We start from the raw sequence: 19,532 nt of genomic DNA on the forward strand, positions 1-19,532 counted from the left end.
GCATTCATGACACCATGATGATTCACTTTGAGGAAAAAATTCAAACACTTTCTTAGCTGAATCTATCAAATCATCTGCCTGTATTGAAGGTGGTGTGAGGCATTTTAATGCTAGCTTATAAGAAAAATCTTTTATAATATTGGTTATTTTTGACAGTGCTTCACTGCAACAGTTTAAAATATATTGAAAAACATTAAATTCTACATTTCTCCTCGATGTAGCACAAGCCACTTCAATATATGCATCATGAAATATAAAAGAAAATGTGTATTCTTGATGTTGAGTGGTTTGCAAAAATATTTTGAAGATATTTCGATGCTCTAATCCAACTTGTAAAGAAGATTTTTTAATACCAGGGCCTTGACTATGTGTTAGTAATTGTGATGCAAAAAAACACTGACAGTCACATAAATTCAACCTTGATTCATAAACTATAAACAATGATGTATTTGTAGTAGTTGACTTTTCTAATATGTTACTACTATTTGCCAAAGGTACAAAAATGAATGGATCACTTTTCATTTTCATTGCTAAGCCAAACGAGCATAATACATCTATGATTACATTTGCTAGCTCTTTGTTGCAAATTATTTCACTTATATGCTCAATTGTATATAGTCCATTAAAATTTGCTTTCCCATCTGGTATTCTAAAGAGTAATGACAGTGTGTTGATAAACTCCACTGGACGAAGAATAATAACATTTTGCAGAGGTTTGAATGATGGAAAATAAAGGATGCTCATAAATTTAGAAAACAATTCCAAAAATTCTTTGACCTCCATTCCTTTAATTCCTAACTTCTCTGCAATATTTTTTAATTTCTCATAAGAAATGATTATGTCTTCTGAACAGGAATGCAGTGCACTACGTAAAAATAGCCATGACAATTTGATATCTCTTCTTGAAATGCATTGTTCATTTACTTCCCTATCCAGTTCATTCCTTAATTTTTTCATGTCATTTAATGAATATGGATCAAGAACTAATGCTGTTGCTTTGAGTGGTTGCTTATAGGTTAGATTTGTAATTGCTCCCAGAAGCATATCTTTAGCTATTTTTCGATCATTTTCGGTGTCTCTCTCAGAGCAAATAATAATGAAAATAAAGGGCGCTGCAGAAAAATGCATTTTAAGAGCATCGCGTATAATGTGTAAAACTCTTGTATTAATAGCTGCTATATCAGCACTTTTATGGCTTGGATTGGATGGTCTATTTAGCACATCATTAATTGATAAGCATACAAAGCCCAAATTGTAGCTCAGGTGATTAAAAATACAAGTAAAAAATTTGTTGGCTCCTGCATTGGTACCGTCATCTATTATATTCACGTCAACCATTCTTGAGGATAGCATGCGTTGAAACTCATAATTACACTCAGTTAAATCTCTTTGCTTTAAACTTTTACAGACAGCATTAAAATGAGCGTCAAGAATCGTGTCTTGAAAAATTTGATTTGCATCACCATTAAAAACAATATTTAAACTGTAGTCATAAAAATAGCTCATACTTAAGATCGCTGAACTACAAGGATGTGCTTCTTTTAATTCTCTAGCCAGAATAAACCAAAGGTACTTATCTGAATTACGCTGCAATAGTGTTGTGTTGTAAACAGATAAGCCTTTTTCATTGTACTCAATAGTTGATAAAGCATCAAGACCATTAGGAATAGTATATGCTGCTTCTTTCAAAAAATTATGAATTAAAATTGATTTTCTTGAGAAAGGTAGACCCAAGAAAGCAATTAGAAATAAATTGCAAGGGATGGTTTCATGTAAAATGATGTCTTTCATTTTAGTAAAAGAAATTTCAAATTGTCTAGTTTCTAAATGAAAATAATGAAAATATAATAGGCATAAAAGATTCTAATGTAATTAAAAGTCTTACTTGGTTCATTCCTTAATTGAATATCCTCTTTGAAGCCATTGGTAAGTAATAATTTACCATGCGAAACTACATTGTGAGTTGATGTGCTTTCCTGTAGCTATAAATAGATTTATGCATGGATTTTTTATTTTACCTTTTGCGATCCAAGTACTATTTGTGCATGCATAATAACATCAGGTAATTCAGGTTGGTTTCCAATCACAAATTGACTATTACTAGGTCTTCTTTTCATTGGCTGATCTCTTACCTCCTTTATAAAAATTAACAATATCTTTAACAACATTCATGAATTACTTTTACTCATGATTATATTTAGCATCCAATGATAATAGTCTCAGTGGGGTTGTTAATCATAATCAAATTTATAGGCATGCATATCATATCAAATAAAGGTCTTCTTATAAGACTACATTCAATGTAAATCTAGATAATTAGTGACAAATGCAATGTTTAATATGGCAATTGCAAATTAGGCAACAAAAATTAAGAATAGTAAAACTCTTACTTTTTCAAAATCAGTACAACTTTCTGATGGCATATCTGCAGTTGTTAACCAACCAAAAGTACTTATCTTTCCTTTTGTATTTTTGTTTGGTGAGGCTGACCAATCTTAACAACATTTAGATAATAATGATGTATCATTATAATGATAATAGGCATGTACATCATATCAAATGAAGGTCCTCTTATAAGGTTACATGCAATTTAAATCTAGGTAACTATTAACAAATACAATGATAAATTTCAAAATGGCAATTGGTAGCACCAAGAGTACATTATGTACTCTTCGTAGCACAAATTAAGAATAGTAAAACTCTTACTTTTTCAAAATTAGTACAACTTTTTGATGACATATCTACATGTACTTGCTTGGCAGTCGTTAAATAACCTAAATTACAATAGCGTATAAAATTTAAAATTTTGTTCACACACATGTACTTTTTCTTCCTTTTGTATTTTTGCTTGGTAAAGCTGACCAATCTTCTTTAAGTTTAGATATAACAACATTTAGATTTAATTTTTCCAAAATTTCAATAAAAATGTTGTAGTGTTTTTTAAGCTCTTGAAGGTTTCTACTTGATTGTAGTTTGGTTTTAAACTCATTCATGATTGGATCAAATTCCTTAGATTTAGCTAAGTGTTTCAAAATCATTTGATTAATGAAATAGTCTACACCATCTAAAACATATCTAAGTGAATTATCACACTTTTTTAACCTTTTTTCTATTTCCTGGAACCATAACTTCACTTGATCCATATCGGTGGATAACTGCTGAATTGAAGATGATAGCTCTGTAATGTCAATATCACGTAAACTTATTCTTTGTTGACTAGTCAGAGGAAATATGAGAGAATGAATAAAATCAGGAATCCAATATTCCAAATAAGAACCGTTAAAAACAAAGCTGAAGTAAATATAAAATCCTGGGACATTTAATGCAGCTTTTGCTATTAAATTGTGTTTACAACACATAAAGAGATCATATAATGAGTAGTCTTCACGACCAATTTCAGCAATAACTCTTATAGTAGCAGCTGGAGGACTGTTGAATTCACCAAATTGTACACCTTCGACATCTTTTAAATAGAATTTACCTAAATTTTGTTCACTAAAGTAACTACTTAACTTATTTTCATAATCCCGCCAATTTCTTCTCAGTACATTGTACCTACTCATGAATGTTTCAATAAGCCGTTTGATAATAAAATCAAACTTAAACCATGACAAATACTTCTGCTGCAGAAGTGTAAACAATTCTTCAATTGATTTAATGTTTTTAAATTCCTTTTTCACTGCCTGTACTAAAGTGGGATTAGAGCTATGAGGACCAAGTGAGGAAATAATGTGTTTTATTAGAAAATCAACAATTTCAGGAAAATTTGACTTTGAGCTGAAGAATTGCATCGTTTTTTGAAGAACCTCAGCAAATTCTATCTGCAGTTCATATATCTTGCTCAGTAATGAAAAATTTCTTTCGTCAACTTTTAAAGAAGTGACTCCAGCTGGTAGAGGATGCTCACAAGCTATTTCTTTTGCTAATGCTGAATCACCTACTTCTTCAATGGCTACACATACCAACCTCCAACATGGAACACCATATTGCTTGTACTTGCGATCTCTTTTCAACCAATATTCAAGTACCTTTTTTATACAATAATTTGGATCATAAGATTTATTCTCTTTTAAGTGATCAATTTTTAGCTGTTCAAGGTGAAGTGATTTAGCAAATACAACCCATTTGGCAGAAATACTCTTAACTTTGTTGTATACAACATCAAAATCATTAATTCCTGTGAAGTTAAAGTGAATAGTGTTATGGACAATAAAACCCACCTAAATCTCTGTTGCTGATTCCAGCAAAAAGTAGATGGCTGGTAGCTATTGGCTATGTAAGAAATTGTATCATCAGATATACATGTTATAGATAAACTACAGATGTTGAGGGTTACTGGATATACACGAGGATGTTAGGTACATGTAGATGTATAAATAATATCAATAGTAGATCTGCTCTTGATAATATAAAATCTAGTGGTCATTATGAGATACTGTATGTTGTTTTACAATTAACTTCAGTTGGGTAGGACTATTTGCATGGTCTGACATAATGACTGAAAGTAACTATGATCATAAACAATAAACCCCATCATAAACATATCCCATAAGCACATCAAAAAATAAATGTGTGCTACATGTACATGTACATGGCCCATGAAGACAATAGGTGACTTTTTGAATCATAGGGTTTTGTTTTTTAATTATGATCAAAATTCGAACATATTGGTGCAAAGAACATGCATGCCAATGATTACAAGATATTATTACAAGATGATAATATGCATGAAAAATCTCTTACCTTCTCTATGAGTTGAACTTTATGATCAAAGCAGTCTAAAAAATTAACACATTATAAGATATTGATAAACAAAATTATACAGACTTGACTTACCATTATCAGAAGTGGAGTGATGGGATTTTTCTGATGTTTTGAACTATTAAATAATAAACCAGATTAATTATAAAGTATAGTGAGCCATTTTCACAGGATTAAATTTTATGGATTAGAATAAAGGCGTCAACTGTAAAAAATTATTATTATTATAATTTTTCATGACACACATGAAACTTTAATCCCACATACATGTAAATAATTAGCTACAGCTCAGCTGTAATACCTTTTTTAAATCATAAGAATGTTTCCCATCTCCATCTATTATTTCAGCAATCCCAAGATCAGCTAACCCCACTTTTTGTTCCTTTGACAAAGGAAATATAGACACATAAACAAAATCAGGGACCCAATACTCCAAATAAAGAGAACTAGTATAAACAAAACTGAGGTAAAGATTATGTTCAGGAACATTTAATTCTTTTGGTAATTTTTTACGAAGGAAGAAAAGATCATCTAATGTATAGCTGTCATTATCAACTCTAACAACCATTATTTTTGTACCAGGTGGAGGGCTATTATTTTCACCGAATTGTACATCTTCAGCATCTTTTACTATGACACCACTGGTCTTGAAATAATCTTTTATTTTCCTTTCATAACGTAACCAGGTGCGCTTCAATGTCTTATTAGTGGGCAAAAATCTCTTAACAAGTAGAATAATGAGTTCGTAGTTAAACCAAGATAAATACTTTAGTTGCAAAATACGAAACAAATCTGAGAATGTTGTAACCTTACATTGAAGTTCTTCTATAGCTGTCTCTGCCTCTGGACTTTTTCCTCTTTGAGGTCCAAGCAGTGCAAAAATGCGACCTTCAAGGTAATCGATGACATCTGGAAGAAGAGTTTTCTTAAAAGATTCTTTTGTTTCATCAAGAGCATCTGAAAATGCAAGTTGCAGGTCAAATAGCTTGTTGACTAACTCAAAATTTCTTTCAACTGATACATAAATTTTTGAAATAACCCCTGCTCTTGCTGGTTGAGGATGCGTACGAGCTATTTTGTCTGCCAATGCTGGGTCACCTGCTTCTTTAACAGCTATGCATACCAACCTCCAAGATGGAATGCCATAATTCCTACAATCATAATTTTCCCACTTCAACCAACGTTCAAGACTGTCCCACAGGCAATCTTCACATTTTTTACCATGATCTTTTTCTACTATGCGAATTGTATCTTGTGTAAGGTGAAGACATTGAGTGAATTGCTTCCAGTCAGCAGAAATGCTCCTGACTTCTTTATATACAAAATAATGATCATTGATACCTAAAATAGTTATGATATTATTGTGTTTCAAACAGACTCACCTAATTGTCTGTTGGAAACTTCAGCAAAACTTGCTGAATGCGGAGGACAAGTTGGATCCAGGCTATCATTAGCACTGGCTTCCGTAGTCATTGCACGAAATTGAGCAAGACCACTTGAGCATATAGCAGGTTAGTTTTCTTTTGCGTCGCGTTTTGTAGGGAAATTGATGTGCGCATAGATACTAGACTGTATGCGGGACTGAGGGTTGCTATGGATACTAGCGCATAAAACTGCATACGCGCGCCCTCGCTTTTCTCGTGCATGCATGCCCGGCGCCCGTGGGCGTTAACAAGTGTGACCGTGACGTTGGTAAAATAAAATGGCGGATGTTGAGTATGATGAAAATGATGAAGAGAGGAGCAGTGCTAGTCGAGTTGGTGCTGGTAGTGGATATAATGGAGACGAAGAGGAGGAGGAGGCAACCAGTTCACTGACAATGAGTGAAGTGGTAAATAAATTATTAAGAAAAATATAAAAATATTTTAAATGATAAAAATAGTACATATAAATTATTTTTAAAAATTTGATTATGTTTCTTCAGCACACTTGTGGTCGTGTTTTACTTCGTACTAATCCAAGAAACTCAATAGCAATATTCACCGCTCCTTATGATGACCATGATGATGATCATAGCAACAGCGACAAGGAGACTGCCACTAGTACTGACCTGTATGAGGTCCAGTGGTCTGGCATTGTACTAACAACTGATTCTGTACGGAAACTCGTTAGTCAAAGCCACGCCTTCTTTATGGAGCTACAGGAGTATGCAGGGAAAGGGATGGACCCTGATGTGTGTGTTAAATACAGTCGACTCTACAGGGTAGCTTTGTATGAGTGCACTCAAGGACTGAATTATGAGTGTGAGTTGGTTGAATTAATATAAGGGAAGATAATACATGTCTCTCATATAATTACTCCTATTTTGGACAATGTTTTATTATAATTACTAATATTAATTATATTATTTTATTATCATCATTATTATTATTATTATTATTATTATTATTATTTTATTTTTCTTTTTAGGTGAGAATGTTGATTTAGAAGAGAATGAGTTACAAGACATAAAAGGTCAGCTTGAGATGTATTCATTGCTGAATGTTCTGTGGCACTTGTGTGAGATACTGTTCATTGAGACATTGCCTGTTGGCTGCCTTATACAGCAACTGCTGGAATGGGTAAGAGAGAGAGGGGAGGGGAAAGAAGAGCTAACTTTAGGAAAGAGAGGGAAAGGAATGAGAGAGAGAGAGAAGAGAGAGAGAGAGAGAAATCAGAGTGGGAGAGTGATTATAGCTAGGAACAGAATTTTCCACAAAGTGTGATAAGTGAGAACATTTCATGAGGTGACAAGTACTGCTTTATAGTGTGTGGCTTTTGGAATAACTTTAAAAATTCATAAAAAATCCAATTTTGATCAGAATCAACTCAAACTAGATATACAACATCAGAGCATTTATATGTATCAAAATAAATTATTAAAATGGAGGATTCTCTTCTTGTCATTTTTGTGAAATTTGGCCCAAGACCCTGTACTACAGTACAGGGACTTTGGCCTGATTTTTTAGCAACTTTAAAAATTCATTAAAAAATCCAGTTTTGATTGGAATCAGCTCAAAGTTGAAACACAACATAAGAACATGTATATGCATCAGAAAATTTTATAAAAATGGATAAATCTCTCCTAGTCATTTTTGACAAAGCACCATGGATCAGGGTTTCCTACAAAGCTCTACTAATCAAGCTAAACATCATACCTCACAAGCTGACATATTATGTATGATTACATTTATGTGATATATTAATGTTAACAGGTACGTTGGCATGATAGAGGAGACACTGATGATGTAATGAATGATGTAATGAGTGGAGTCCGTCCTGACACTCATCAAGACTACTGGAGCATCGTATACAGACTAACACTACAAGGAAGGATTGATGATGTACGGAAATTACTAACTTATTCTTCATATTGTAAGGAAAATAAAAAAGTAAGTACAATTGGTGCACTAGTATAGATACCATTATAATATATATTCCTTTCTTAGGTTTTTGATAGCATTGATGAATTATTACGTAAAGTCCCAATGATAAAGTATTATTGCTATAATATTATTATTGTTATGAGTAGTAATGTTGTAGGTCAGTGATAGGTCACTCCAGGACTGAGCTGATGGGTCTTTGGTTTGTATGGAATCAGGAGTGCAAGAGGAGGAGAGACAGACAGGACTTTGTTGGCTGTCCACAATTGAATCTACTGTGTGGAGTATGTCACATAGTAGTCTGTACTGTTATATTAAATTGTTTTCTTCTCTCCTTTAGTTATTGTGTGGTGATAAAAGCTGCTTCAGTCGACCAGAGTAGGTTTAGATTATAATTTAATTTAGTTTTTTTTTTCATTTTTTTTATTTAACAGAGTCATTGATTGTTGCAAGATGTGGTATGATATGTTAGTTGGTAGACTCCTCTACACTTCTCCACTCATTCTCAGCACTGATTATGACCTACACGTCATTGCTAAGGTAATGGGAACAACAGAGACAGAACCACCTCTCCTTCCCTCCCTCCCTCTCTCTCTCTCTCTCTCTCCCTCTCTCTCCTCTAGGATTGTCTTAAACTCTATTGCGATCACAAAGGAACAGCTCCATATTATTTTGACACCTTTATATTGTCAGCTCTTGAGAATAAAGTGATTGATGTAATAAAAATGGTTAGGTAAGCTGTTAGAGTATATTTTTTAAAATGCTTTAAATGTCACAATGTACAATGTATTTATTATTATTTTCACTAGTTCTAAATTGAGTAATTGGTGGTTTGTCAGTCACATGACTAACTTGTTGCATCATCGGGGATCACTAGTGACATCACAATTAGAGTGAGTCTAGTTGTGGGTGTGTCTTCATTAAATGGGTGTGGTTTTAATAGGTACGGCAGTCAATTGAGCGAATTCCTATTAATAGAATATGCAACGGCACTCTTTGTACATCCAAGGTAAGAATTTGATTTTTGTGCAAAGGAATAATATTTTATGGAAACTTTCTTATAATTATTATAGTCACTATTGAAAATGCTAAAATCTATTAATTCACTGTATTTTTCTTTTAATTGTTTTAGTTTGTGGGAAGTTGCTATTAGTTATTTAAGCTATTGTCCAACACAAGGAAGGTACAAATGCTTATTAACGATCGTCAGAATATTAATTTAATTTTTATTAAAGACATTTTATGTGTTCGCTGGTTGAGAGAGTTCCACTGACCACCTCAACTAAAGCTCTTAAACTGATAAGACTCTGTCAACGCTATGAAATGACAGAAGAAGGTTGGATCACTTGACGGCAGGGTTTCCCACAAAGCATGCTTAGTCAGCTAAAAATAGTACATGTACATGGCTTTGGGGCAACTTTTAAAAATTCGTAAAAATCCAATTTTGATTGGAATCAGCTTAAACTTGGTACGCAACATAAGTACATGTATATGTGTCAGAAAAAATTATAAAAATGAAGAATTCTCTCCTAGCCATTTATGGCGAAATTTGACCAATGTCCCTGTGCTATAGTACAGGGACTTTTGCACAAATTTTGAGCAACTTTCAAATCTACTGACAAGAACCTGCATGAGCACTATGTCAAAATCCTGTGGGGAACCCTGCATTACAGCTCACATGAGCAATGCTTATCATGCATGTATTTTATATTATAGCCCAGAGTATCTGCCGTGTACTAGCGAGAAGGTGCTATGGTGATGGTAGGATGGGATCAGCTCTCACCTGGTGCATCAAAGGACAGGATGCTACCTTTGCTGCCTTCCTAGCTGAGAAGTAAGGAAAGGGAAGGACTGCCAGAGAATCCTTTGCTTTGTGTCTCTCTAGGTATTTTGATTTCTATGAGAGTATCGGTGAATTTGGTGACCTCAGTATTCTTGATTATCTTGGTGATGCTGTCCTCCTCAGCAACAGGCTTGCCTTCTTAAGTAAATACAACCTAATAATCATAATTACTATTACTAATATTATTCTCTTTACTAGGTAAGTATAGAGATTTTCACAAACAATACAGTTTTGGTAATTACGAGGCAGCTGGACAGTTACTAGTCAGCCTTCTAACATCAGGAATCACTCTTAAAAAGTATCAGTATCATTTCACAAGTGCTCTCTATTTCTCTTCTCTAGATATTGGTTGACTCTATTGACTGATTCTATTCCATTACTCCAAATACCTGACAAGGTCAGTTTGTCTATTAACTGTATTCCCTATCCTTTCCATTGTCATTATAGTGTGTATTCAGTTCAGCTGATACATATGAATTACTTCACATACTACAAGAGATTGACAACACCTCTTCATACTCTGATCAAAAAGACATGATAACGTCACAAGTAATTAAACCATTTATGATCTTAAATTATATATTTTACTGCTGTACAGTCCAGTACTAATGTAAAATATTCCTTTTCTTTTAAAGGATGAGTTCAGTATCAACAAGATATCATTACTAAGATTAGCACTAGTGAGGAATCTACAATCATCCCTTGTCCTCAGAGAAAGAAAGCATTAACATCAAAGACAGCACACACACACCACAGACCCTACACCTATGCACACACAAAATCATGCATTACTTTTGTAACCTTCCACAAAAGAATTTGATATTCAGTCTCATGGGAAGGGAATGAAGTATTTTATATACTATCAGTATCAATCATTATCTCTTGAATTATAATTATTATAATCAAAACAATACAATGTGATGACACATGCAACATTATTCTAGTCATGTGATCACTTATGATAAGAATGGTTCTTTCTTCTTCCACGAGCTTTCTCAAACTTCCTTCCCTTGGATCTCACATACGGCTTGGAATGACTAAACGGAACGCCAGGTGTACCAAAATGCTTGACAGCTTCACGGGCTTTCCTTGGACCTAATTAATAATGACAGAATTATGAATTGATAGTTCAGGGACTTTCATTACTAGCCTTGAAGCAAGATTGTGTTTTGTCCACGAGGTGCTCTTAACGCAAGTTGATCAAATGTGATGATTTCACCACCTGATTTCTCAATCCTAGCCCGAGCTTGCTCAGTTACTTTAAGGCAGCAGACTGTCATCTTGGGCACTTTCCACTGCCTGTGATCATTAGTGACGGTACCAACAACAACAGCTGTCTTCTCACTACGATCGGGTTTCTTCATCTGCATAACCTAACAAGACAAAGAATGGGTGTGGTTAAGAGAGGAGGTGACACGTACGAGACGAGAGAGAGAGAGAGGTGGCCTGTTGGTCCTGCTCATGTAGAGACGCTTCAGGACAACACGATTGAAAGGAGATTTAGTCCTTCGAACAAGAAACCTGTACAACTAATCACAAAAATTAATAATAATAAATACATTGTACAAAACATTATTAATGAATTAATTCATCGAATTCAATATCTTACTTTAACTAGTAGCTTTAGGTAGACATCATTAGACTTAGGCCCCCTCCTATACACCTTCCTCTTATTCCTATGGTCTATATCTATACCCTATAAAATATCATGTGTCAATATTATAATAATTAAATTTATTATTACTGAATTAAAATGCACAGAGGCAACTAAGCAACAATAAAATAATCCAATATGTATATCAAGGTACTATCTAGTAAATACAGTCACTCTAATACATGGAGTCTATGCATGATTGATGTGGATAATAGTTTCACTTACCATCCCTTTTTCTTCTTTCACCAAAGGCCAACACCGCGCATGTGCTCAGCCTTAAAAAATTTTAAAGGGCGGGGCTGATTTTAACCGGAAGTAAAAAAAACGAAACCGGAAGTAAAAAATGACCGGAAATGAGTCTTGAACCGGAAGTGAATTGAGATAATGAGGTGATTACATCCGGTTTGATTTATTTTTGGCAACAATAACAATTATGTCACAGAGTTAGCTAGCAAAAATAATCTGCTGGCCATAAAATGAGCAAGTGACTTCAGCAATCAATCTAAACTGCTAAGAGTAAGAGAACAAGCAAAGAAAAAACTCCCTCACTCGACAGACTGATCTGTGACTGATCTGATGGCTGATCAGTTGTGGTTTTATGTAGTAAATCAGCAAGAGAATGAGCTGAAACAATTTTTAAAGGATAATAAAGGAACTTTTGATATAAACAGGAGAGATGCTAGTGGTAGGACCTTACTAGACTATTGCTGCCCTACTGTTGGCTATATATCAACTACAGTCTATTCAGAAACTAGTAAGTATTATTATACTGTATGGAAATATAAAATAAAATAAAATTGCAAACCTGAATTCAATCTACTCTTGATCTTATGCATATATATAAATATAATTATTTAGTTAAATCAATATAGATCTAATTAGACGACAGTGTGTTCTATGTTGACAACTTTCTTTTCCTTTATTTATTATTAGCAAAGTATTCGGCTTACATAAGAATAGCAAAGGACTTGCTAGACAATGGTTCCGATCCTAACTCTGCTGATCAAAGGGGCTGGACCATCATTCACCAATGTGCTATTGTCGGTGACCTCACCCTCCTTTCTCTCTGTATGCTCTACGGTGCAAACTCCTCTCTCTATAACCACGGGGGTCAGCTACCCGTTGACCTTGCTTACCTCAAGAAACACGACCATATTGTCGAATATTTAGAAAAGCATTCTCTATCTCTCAAACAACTGTGTAGAGTGACAATAAGAGATGCAATGGGCCCAAGGACTTACAACAGGATTAATGAACTACCACTACCTCCTTCTCAAAAACTATTTATTAATTATGGGAATCCTTTCGTAGGGTGGGTCGGAACACTCTATGTGCCCCGACCATGGACAGACGATGATATTAGAAGTGGTAGAGTCGACAAAGGAGATGTGCTTGCATTTTTTGTGACAAACGCCAGCTCTGAGTTTATGGAGGAGAAAGAGATTGAGGACAAGTGGCAGAACCTCACTTTTAGTGATTTGGCAGAATTATTCGAGTCGCTATACTTTTGGGAGTCTTTCAAAACTATTGACTATGAAGAGCCTCTGGCTCGGAAACCTCGTTATGCACTGGAGAAGCTAACACTCAGAGATGAGGAGGAGGAGGGAGAGAGGGGAAGAGAGAGGAACAGGAGAGAGAGGGAGAGCAGTGAATTTAATTTTTCTAGAATTTTTAGACGAAGAAATTAGGTTTAACTTAAATTAAATTTTTTAATCATCCAATTACATGTTTTGAATTTTTATTTTATTATTGTATGCATCAGAAAATATAATGAATTCTCTCTGAACCATTTCTGATAAAATAGTAGATACATGGACTATAAAAGGGTCCATGTTTTTTTCTCCTTTATTCTAAACCAACTTTTGAAATTTCTAAAAAAATCCAATTTTACCCAAAGTTTCTACAAAACATAAGAACATGTATGTATAATTATAAAAATAAAGAATTGTCTCCTATTCAATTTTGGCAAAATTTGGCCCAAACCATGTACATGTATGTACTTTGGCCCAATTGTTGAGTAACTTTAAAAATTCGTAAAAAAATCTAATTTTGATCGGAATCAGTTCAAACTTTCTACACAGCATAAGAACATGTATATGTATTAGAAAAAAATTATAAAAATTTAAAATTGCTCCCTTTTTATTTTTGGTGAAATTTGGCTGAAATCGTTGTACTATAGTACAGGGACTTTGACCCAATTTTTGAGCAACTTAAAAAATTCATAAAAAAATTAAATTTGATCGGAATCAGTTCAAACTTTCTACACAACATAAGAACATGTATATGTATCAGAAAAAATTATAAAAATGTAAAATTGCTCCCTTTTCATTTTTGGTGAAATTTGGCCAAAATCGCTGTACTATAGTACAGGGACTTCAGCCCGATTTTTGAGCAACTTTAAAAATTTGTAAAAAATTTAACTTTGATCGGAATCACTTCAAATTTTCTGCACAACATAAGAACATGCATATGTATTTTAAAAAATCATAAAAATAGAGAATTGTCTCCTTTTCATTTTCGGCAAAATTTGGCCAATGACCCTGTACTATAGTACAAGTACAGGGAATTTTTGAGTAACTTAAAAAAATTTGCCCCCTTGAATTTCAAGCTAGTGCATATTACAGTACAAAAGAAGAGTTATACTTCATGTAATAAAATTTAACATAAAATTCTTCATGTGCTATTCTTGTTTTTGTCTTGGCAAAGAGGCTGCTTTATCAATAAGCTACAAAAACAAAACATTGTTACATAAATCAACTTTAACTTCACAACTTACATGTTTAGGTCTTATCCACTCAATAATGTACAACAATAAATGAGCCGTTGCTATCCCGAGAACATAAATAATAGCTATGACAATAGAACCACGATTATAATACCTACAAAAATATAAAATGAACTCACAACTTACTTGTCACCCACTAATAATATTTAATGTGCAATTGAGAGGTAGTGTACCATTGAATGGGTGCATTGACACAAACAAACAAACAGTAGTGGGCCTAGTGGCATCCTTAGAAATTTAACCCCAAGACCTTCATTTCCATTTATCCTCTTCTAAAATCACATCATTCGCTTAATATAGGAGTGAGTACAGGCATGTATACTGTACAGTGATTAGAATAAAATTTTCCATTTTTATAATTTTTCTAATACATACACATGTTTTTTGTTGTGTAGCTGGTCAAATTCCAACCAAAATTAAATTTAAAAAAATTTTTTTAAGTTGCTTCAAAATTTGGCCAAACTTCATGGGCCAGGGTCTTTGACCTATCATTAATATTACTAGTCCTTTCATTCTAGAATAATATATAGAGCTTTCATTTAGTTGAATTTTTTAAGAGCAAAATTGTCATCATTAAAACTACCAGTCATTAATGTACATGCTTGTTAAAGCACACACGTGTGCACATCATGCTCAATAGTCCAATTAAAAAAATGCAAAGAAGTGCATTTTTGCAGGGAAACTACCAATGCAAGGCATGCAGACGTTTGTTTAACATTTAATTGATGTACACGTGTAATTATAAGGATGAGTTGACACTCACATCATTGAATCATATTCTAATATCAACAGGACATTAACGCAAACCAATCACCATCATGTACACACATGTACATGTACATGCCAGTAAATGCAAAGAATGTTGTAATGCATATGTACATGTATATATATGTATTTTTGCTAGTATCTACTGTACATGTACATGCACATACATGCATGTGTGTTTTATTTTATTTGCTCATTTGGGCTACAATGTTCAAAGCGAATTATTACTACTGGACCATGATTTGATTTGTGCATTATAATTTAGTTACCAATTTGGCATCTTGCACCTTCATGCATCAAAACAATGGCTGTTACTAGGTCACTATTATTCAATTTTGTCGGTAATCAGTTTAAGGTACACAATAAGTGTCATGCCTCTTAATAAAGTTATTAATAACCATTAATAACTACCATTAATAACCATTAATAACCATTAATAACTATTAATATTTATTAACTGACTTTTGTAGTTTTTCAATAGTAAGGGTACCAGGTCTTGACGAGGTGCTATTATATACCTATTAATTAAAATAATCATAATTATTTGATGATAAAATTCATTTATTTTTATGTCTACTTTTATTGTTCTCTCTGTCACAGAGGACCAGTTATACAATTCTTTTATTCTCTGATGCTTCACGTGTGCTGGCATTACTGAGCCTGACCTGTGATTAGTAATAGCAACCTCTAACTGATCAACCAGTGCTAAGAGAAGAGAGAGAGAAAGAAATATAAAAGAGAATGATAGAGAGGTAGGCTTACATGATACATTAGGTTCCGCTAATAATATCAAATCGTTTGGTAGTACTTCAGGAATACCACCAACATTAGTACTAACAACTTGCAACCTACAATAAACAAACAAAGATAAATAAATTAAATAATAATAGAAATTTAAATACAGCATTAACATACATAAATTAGATAAGTACAGTAGCATTAACATTACTATCAGTGAACATAAATGTGAACATTTGCATTCAATATACAAATGTGAACGCATTAACATTACAGTAACAGTGAACACTGTGTATTTAAACACACACGTACCCACACGATGCTGCTTCGACAATTGCCATACAGAAAGCCTCAGTCAGCGAAGTATTGAGAAATATATCACCTTGTACCAATATCTACCATCGAGCATTGAGAATAATGTAATTATTCATGTAAGTATGTGTGTAAGAATCATGAATGTGCATAAAAGGTAAGGAGCGTTTGTTTACAGGACAGCTAATAATGTTATTGTTATTTGTATTATGAATTATAATAAAGTAAGAGTGTGTTTATTTGTATGCTATGGAATGAGAATGTGCTTGTGTGTGTGTGTTAGTGAAGTGTCTGTTGGGCCTTTAGTGAGACTGTGTATGACAACATTCACTGCTAATGGGCAAGGGACAATCGGAGGACTTATTGTAACAACAATAATAATAATAATAATAACAATAGTGGATTGTGTCGGAAGTTAGTCTCTTACGTCACGGACTTGTGAATGAGGTATCATACCAGGCGTAAGCTGAACTCTCTCTTGTAAGAAATGCTTTTCTCTCACCTCCTCTATTAGTACACGCTTAGGACCATCACCAGCTGAAGAGAGAGAGAGAGAAAAGAAAGACGAGAGAGAGAGAGAGAGAGAGAGAGAGAGAGAGAGAGAGAGTAGGAAATAATTAATTGGTTTGTATTGTGAAAGAGAGATCAAAGAGGAGAGGGACTGACAAGGTAAAATGCATGAGAGTAGAGAATACATAAAACTACCATTACCTATTAAAAATTGAATATCAGGATATCGCTCACAGATAATGGGGATTATTGCTGCCATGATATCAGCCCCTTTACGGAGGACCAGCCTACTCACAATGACTATTGTTACTAAGAGGAAAACATTTAATGATAGAGTGAGATAGTACGATCACGTATTGTTGATTGAAGTTAAGATAATGATACAAAACACAAAACAGACTCACTCATGTTAGGATGTCTTTTGGTTGGGTCGGGACTGAACATCAGAGAATCAATGGCATTTGGAATAACATTAACAATGTTAGGATCTAGTGCTGCACGTAGTACAGTGTTCTCTTTACTGAAATAGAGGGAGAGAGAGAAAGATTGGGAGAGAGAGACAGAGGGAGGGAGGGAGGGAGGGAGAGGGTGAAATGAGGAAAAGAAATAAATGGAATTGGCAGTTATCATAAAATTATGTGAAAAAATGAAATGAATGTGATCAGTGTCAAGTCACTGATCAAACTGTCTGTATCAACCTATGATAACGTCAATAGACATTGCATCACACTTAAACCTTGAACTCAGACCCCCTGACTGACAGATCACAGTAGTTACTGGAACCATTGACCAATTATGCCAGGAACATTAACCGTCATTAGCTAAGCTTGATTTGCTTTATTGGAATAGCTTCATGCAATTATCAAGCACACATGATATAAGCTTTAATAAGCCACCAAACCCTCACTCTTAAGATGTACATACTTTCACACAAACAAACCTCCACCTATATGCAATAAAATGAATTTTTAAAAGTATTATTTGCATTGTCCAGATTACCGACAAGTGTAAAGTATAAAATTCTCCTAATTTGGCTCCATGACTAGTTATCATTTCCTTATGCTGACAGTGCCACTGATAAATCTCTCATCATAAAAAATATATTTCCAGGGGCTTTTAATCCTAATACTTTATTTCCTGAGGACCATAAAAGTTCTTACAATTATCCTGGAACTACTAGCAGTAATTATTACAAACAGAAGTTTTACACTAACACACCAAAAGCCAGTCATACCTTGTGTAAGATACACATATGACCCTGCTAACGTCAGAGAGAAAAAACTCTAAAAATTTATTTGTTATGATAGAGCTAATGTCAGCAAAACCGAATAGCGAGTGATCAGTAAAGACAGTAGGAAGACCTAGAACGCTCCCAGCAAACATAGAATCACCACACAAGCCACTAAATGCCTAAAAAGAAAAGATAGAAAGACTAAATTTCATATTAATAATGTATGGTACCCCATGCCCATGGATGATTGTCACATTTTCTCTGATGAATATCTCTCTCATTATTCCAAAAGAACAAAAGAGAAATGGGAAAGTCCCCTCCAGATAAAAGCAAGGAAACGGGACATAGTAAACCTATATGATTATAATTGACCACTAATTATTAACAGCAATCCCATTTATTAGATATGAGTATAAAAATATTGTTTGTCATTATTAAGTTTTGGATGAACATGTACCTTGAAATAATTTGATAAATACCGCACACATACTCTATCGTTGTACTGATGAGTAATGCCAATGACCTATTAACAAACAGCTAAATGTAATAACTGTCACTATAAAATGTGATTTCAGTTTTGGGAGAGAGTTTATAGCACCTTGTGGCCTTGCTTAATGAGGTGCTGGGATAAGGTGAAAATATGATTTTCTATCCCTCCTGTGTTTGGATAAAAGAAATCAGACACCATGCTGTTTGAAAATAAAGAAAATGAGCATGGCACTATTTTTTTCACTGACCAAATGCAGTGCTTCATCTTTCTTCATTGCCGTGGGGGCGGAGACGGAACTAATTTTCCCGTATAACACCGTGCCCGGAGTTGGCGGGGGTCCAAAATCTGCTGGCTGCAACATACATCCGCATTTCGCTAACTGACACTATTTTCTTCAAGTCAGAGAGAAAGAGAAGTCAAGAGGCTAAAGAAAGATGTCTACTGTAGCTGCGATCCCAAGCAGTGCCAGGGTCCACTCTGGAAGAGGGAGGTCTGATAGTGCGAGCCTCATCCGACAGAGGACGCCTCAAGGTGGTGCAAATCCGCAGCCAACCGTTGGACAAAGAAGCTACAGCTTTCATTCAAGACAACAACAGCAGCAACACCAGCAGCAACAATCCCAGGACAGATATTACGAGTATCAGCATAAGGAGAAGGAGCTTAGGACTGCTTTGTCTGATGATTATGAAGAGATTGACAGTGATGATGGATCATACCACAGTGAAGGAGATGACATTGCTCAATATTGGGATCCTTACTGTGAGTAGCTCTCTCCCTTTTACTTCCCCCTTTTACTTCCCCCTCTTCTCCTCCTCTCCTTTCTTCTCTTTTTAAACTCTTTCCTCTATTTTCTACTCTTTTTTGAGGCCTCTCTCCCAATCCTCAGCCATTTCTGTTTCTTATTAATAAAAAATGAATGATTTCCTCTTCTCAGTTCTCCTTCCCTTGAAATTGTCACTTTCAATTCTATAAAAATTCTATTAAAACTCTCACTCTCTTTCTCTCACTTTCTTTCCAGTGTATCAACTACAACAGCAAGCTCCTAGACCAAAGAAAGTTGTATGTAAAAAACCAGTAAGTC

The 19,532-nt window shown here is 34.3% G+C and overlaps 5 protein-coding genes across 5 annotated transcripts in view; 3 read left to right on the forward strand and 2 right to left on the reverse strand.

The window, feature by feature from the left end:
* The first annotated feature begins 6,463 nt into the window (after nt 1-6,463).
* LOC100631862 (nuclear pore complex protein Nup85-like) lies at nt 6,464-10,796 on the forward strand. Its single transcript, XM_019994836.1, has 19 exons — nt 6,464-6,592; nt 6,686-7,004; nt 7,171-7,322; nt 7,956-8,132; nt 8,190-8,236; nt 8,284-8,407; nt 8,464-8,501; nt 8,558-8,663; nt 8,747-8,856; nt 8,933-9,016; nt 9,067-9,132; nt 9,256-9,306; nt 9,359-9,459; nt 9,840-9,957; nt 10,009-10,109; nt 10,165-10,264; nt 10,309-10,363; nt 10,414-10,515; nt 10,602-10,796. Exons 1-19 carry the CDS (start codon nt 6,464-6,466, stop codon nt 10,692-10,694), a joined length of 2,073 nt encoding a protein of 690 aa, XP_019850395.1. The 3' UTR covers nt 10,695-10,796.
* A 30-nt stretch (nt 10,797-10,826) lies between these two features.
* LOC100631988 (60S ribosomal protein L18-like) lies at nt 10,827-11,933 on the reverse strand. The gene is made up of 5 exons (XM_003385402.3): nt 11,846-11,933; nt 11,576-11,662; nt 11,388-11,495; nt 11,117-11,339; nt 10,827-11,061 (listed from the first exon to the last, which is right to left on the reverse strand). The coding sequence occupies exons 1-5, from the start codon at nt 11,846-11,848 to the stop codon at nt 10,919-10,921; spliced, it is 564 nt and encodes a 187-aa protein (XP_003385450.1). The 5' UTR covers nt 11,849-11,933; the 3' UTR covers nt 10,827-10,918.
* Nucleotides 11,934-12,095: 162 nt separating this feature from the next.
* LOC109581057 (uncharacterized) lies at nt 12,096-13,507 on the forward strand. The gene is made up of 2 exons (XM_019994809.1): nt 12,096-12,374; nt 12,554-13,507. Exons 1-2 carry the CDS (start codon nt 12,197-12,199, stop codon nt 13,306-13,308), a joined length of 933 nt encoding a protein of 310 aa, XP_019850368.1. The 5' UTR covers nt 12,096-12,196; the 3' UTR covers nt 13,309-13,507.
* A 687-nt stretch (nt 13,508-14,194) lies between these two features.
* Nucleotides 14,195-18,765, reverse strand: LOC100632114 (N-acetylglucosaminyl-phosphatidylinositol biosynthetic protein-like). The gene is made up of 14 exons (XM_011404705.2): nt 18,699-18,765; nt 18,560-18,650; nt 18,419-18,484; nt 18,192-18,314; nt 17,965-18,140; nt 17,135-17,250; nt 16,932-17,039; nt 16,648-16,757; nt 16,221-16,303; nt 15,933-16,018; nt 15,748-15,875; nt 15,633-15,688; nt 14,397-14,499; nt 14,195-14,345 (listed from the first exon to the last, which is right to left on the reverse strand). The coding sequence occupies exons 1-14, from the start codon at nt 18,713-18,715 to the stop codon at nt 14,301-14,303; spliced, it is 1,308 nt and encodes a 435-aa protein (XP_011403007.2). The 5' UTR covers nt 18,716-18,765; the 3' UTR covers nt 14,195-14,300.
* A 39-nt stretch (nt 18,766-18,804) lies between these two features.
* The window catches only part of LOC100632239 (N-chimaerin-like), a 4,815-nt gene continuing 4,087 nt past the window's right edge, over nt 18,805-19,532 (forward strand). Inside the window, exons 1-2 of the mRNA XM_003385404.3 lie at nt 18,805-19,210; nt 19,470-19,525. Of these exons, the coding sequence (XP_003385452.1) occupies nt 18,886-19,210; nt 19,470-19,525 (381 nt within the window). The 5' untranslated portion in view covers nt 18,805-18,885. The remainder of the gene's footprint in view (nt 19,211-19,469; nt 19,526-19,532) is intronic.

Source organism: Amphimedon queenslandica, unplaced genomic scaffold (assembly GCF_000090795.2).
Source record: "Amphimedon queenslandica unplaced genomic scaffold, v1.1 AMPQUscaffold_13465, whole genome shotgun sequence".
Classification (NCBI taxonomy): Eukaryota; Metazoa; Porifera; class Demospongiae; order Haplosclerida; family Niphatidae; genus Amphimedon; species Amphimedon queenslandica.

What these genes read in the sequence shown, in the direction of transcription:
- LOC109581057 (XM_019994809.1), top strand. Translation starts at nt 12,197, where the DNA reads ATGGCTGATCAGTTGTGGTTTTATGTAGTAAATCAGCAAGAGAATGAG. An exon ending in TACAGTCTATTCAGAAACTA is followed by an intron (nt 12,375 to 12,553) that starts GTAAGTATTATT and finishes ATTTATTATTAG; the next exon opens with CAAAGTATTCGGCTTACATA.
- LOC100631862 (XM_019994836.1), top strand. Translation starts at nt 6,464, where the DNA reads ATGGCGGATGTTGAGTATGATGAAAATGATGAAGAGAGGAGCAGTGCT. An exon ending in CAACAGGCTTGCCTTCTTAA is followed by an intron (nt 10,110 to 10,164) that starts GTAAATACAACC and finishes TCTCTTTACTAG; the next exon opens with GTAAGTATAGAGATTTTCAC. An exon ending in TACTCCAAATACCTGACAAG is followed by an intron (nt 10,364 to 10,413) that starts GTCAGTTTGTCT and finishes TTGTCATTATAG; the next exon opens with TGTGTATTCAGTTCAGCTGA.
- LOC100632114 (XM_011404705.2), bottom strand. An exon ending in TGATATTCAATTTTTAATAG is followed by an intron (nt 16,758 to 16,931) that starts GTAATGGTAGTT and finishes CTCTCTCTTCAG; the next exon opens with CTGGTGATGGTCCTAAGCGT. An exon ending in AGCGGAACCTAATGTATCAT is followed by an intron (nt 15,876 to 15,932) that starts GTAAGCCTACCT and finishes CTCTTCTCTTAG; the next exon opens with CACTGGTTGATCAGTTAGAG.
- LOC100631988 (XM_003385402.3), bottom strand. An exon ending in CTCTCTCTCTCTCTCGTCTC is followed by an intron (nt 11,340 to 11,387) that starts GTACGTGTCACC and finishes TTGTCTTGTTAG; the next exon opens with GTTATGCAGATGAAGAAACC. An exon ending in AAACACAATCTTGCTTCAAG is followed by an intron (nt 11,062 to 11,116) that starts GCTAGTAATGAA and finishes ATTATTAATTAG; the next exon opens with GTCCAAGGAAAGCCCGTGAA.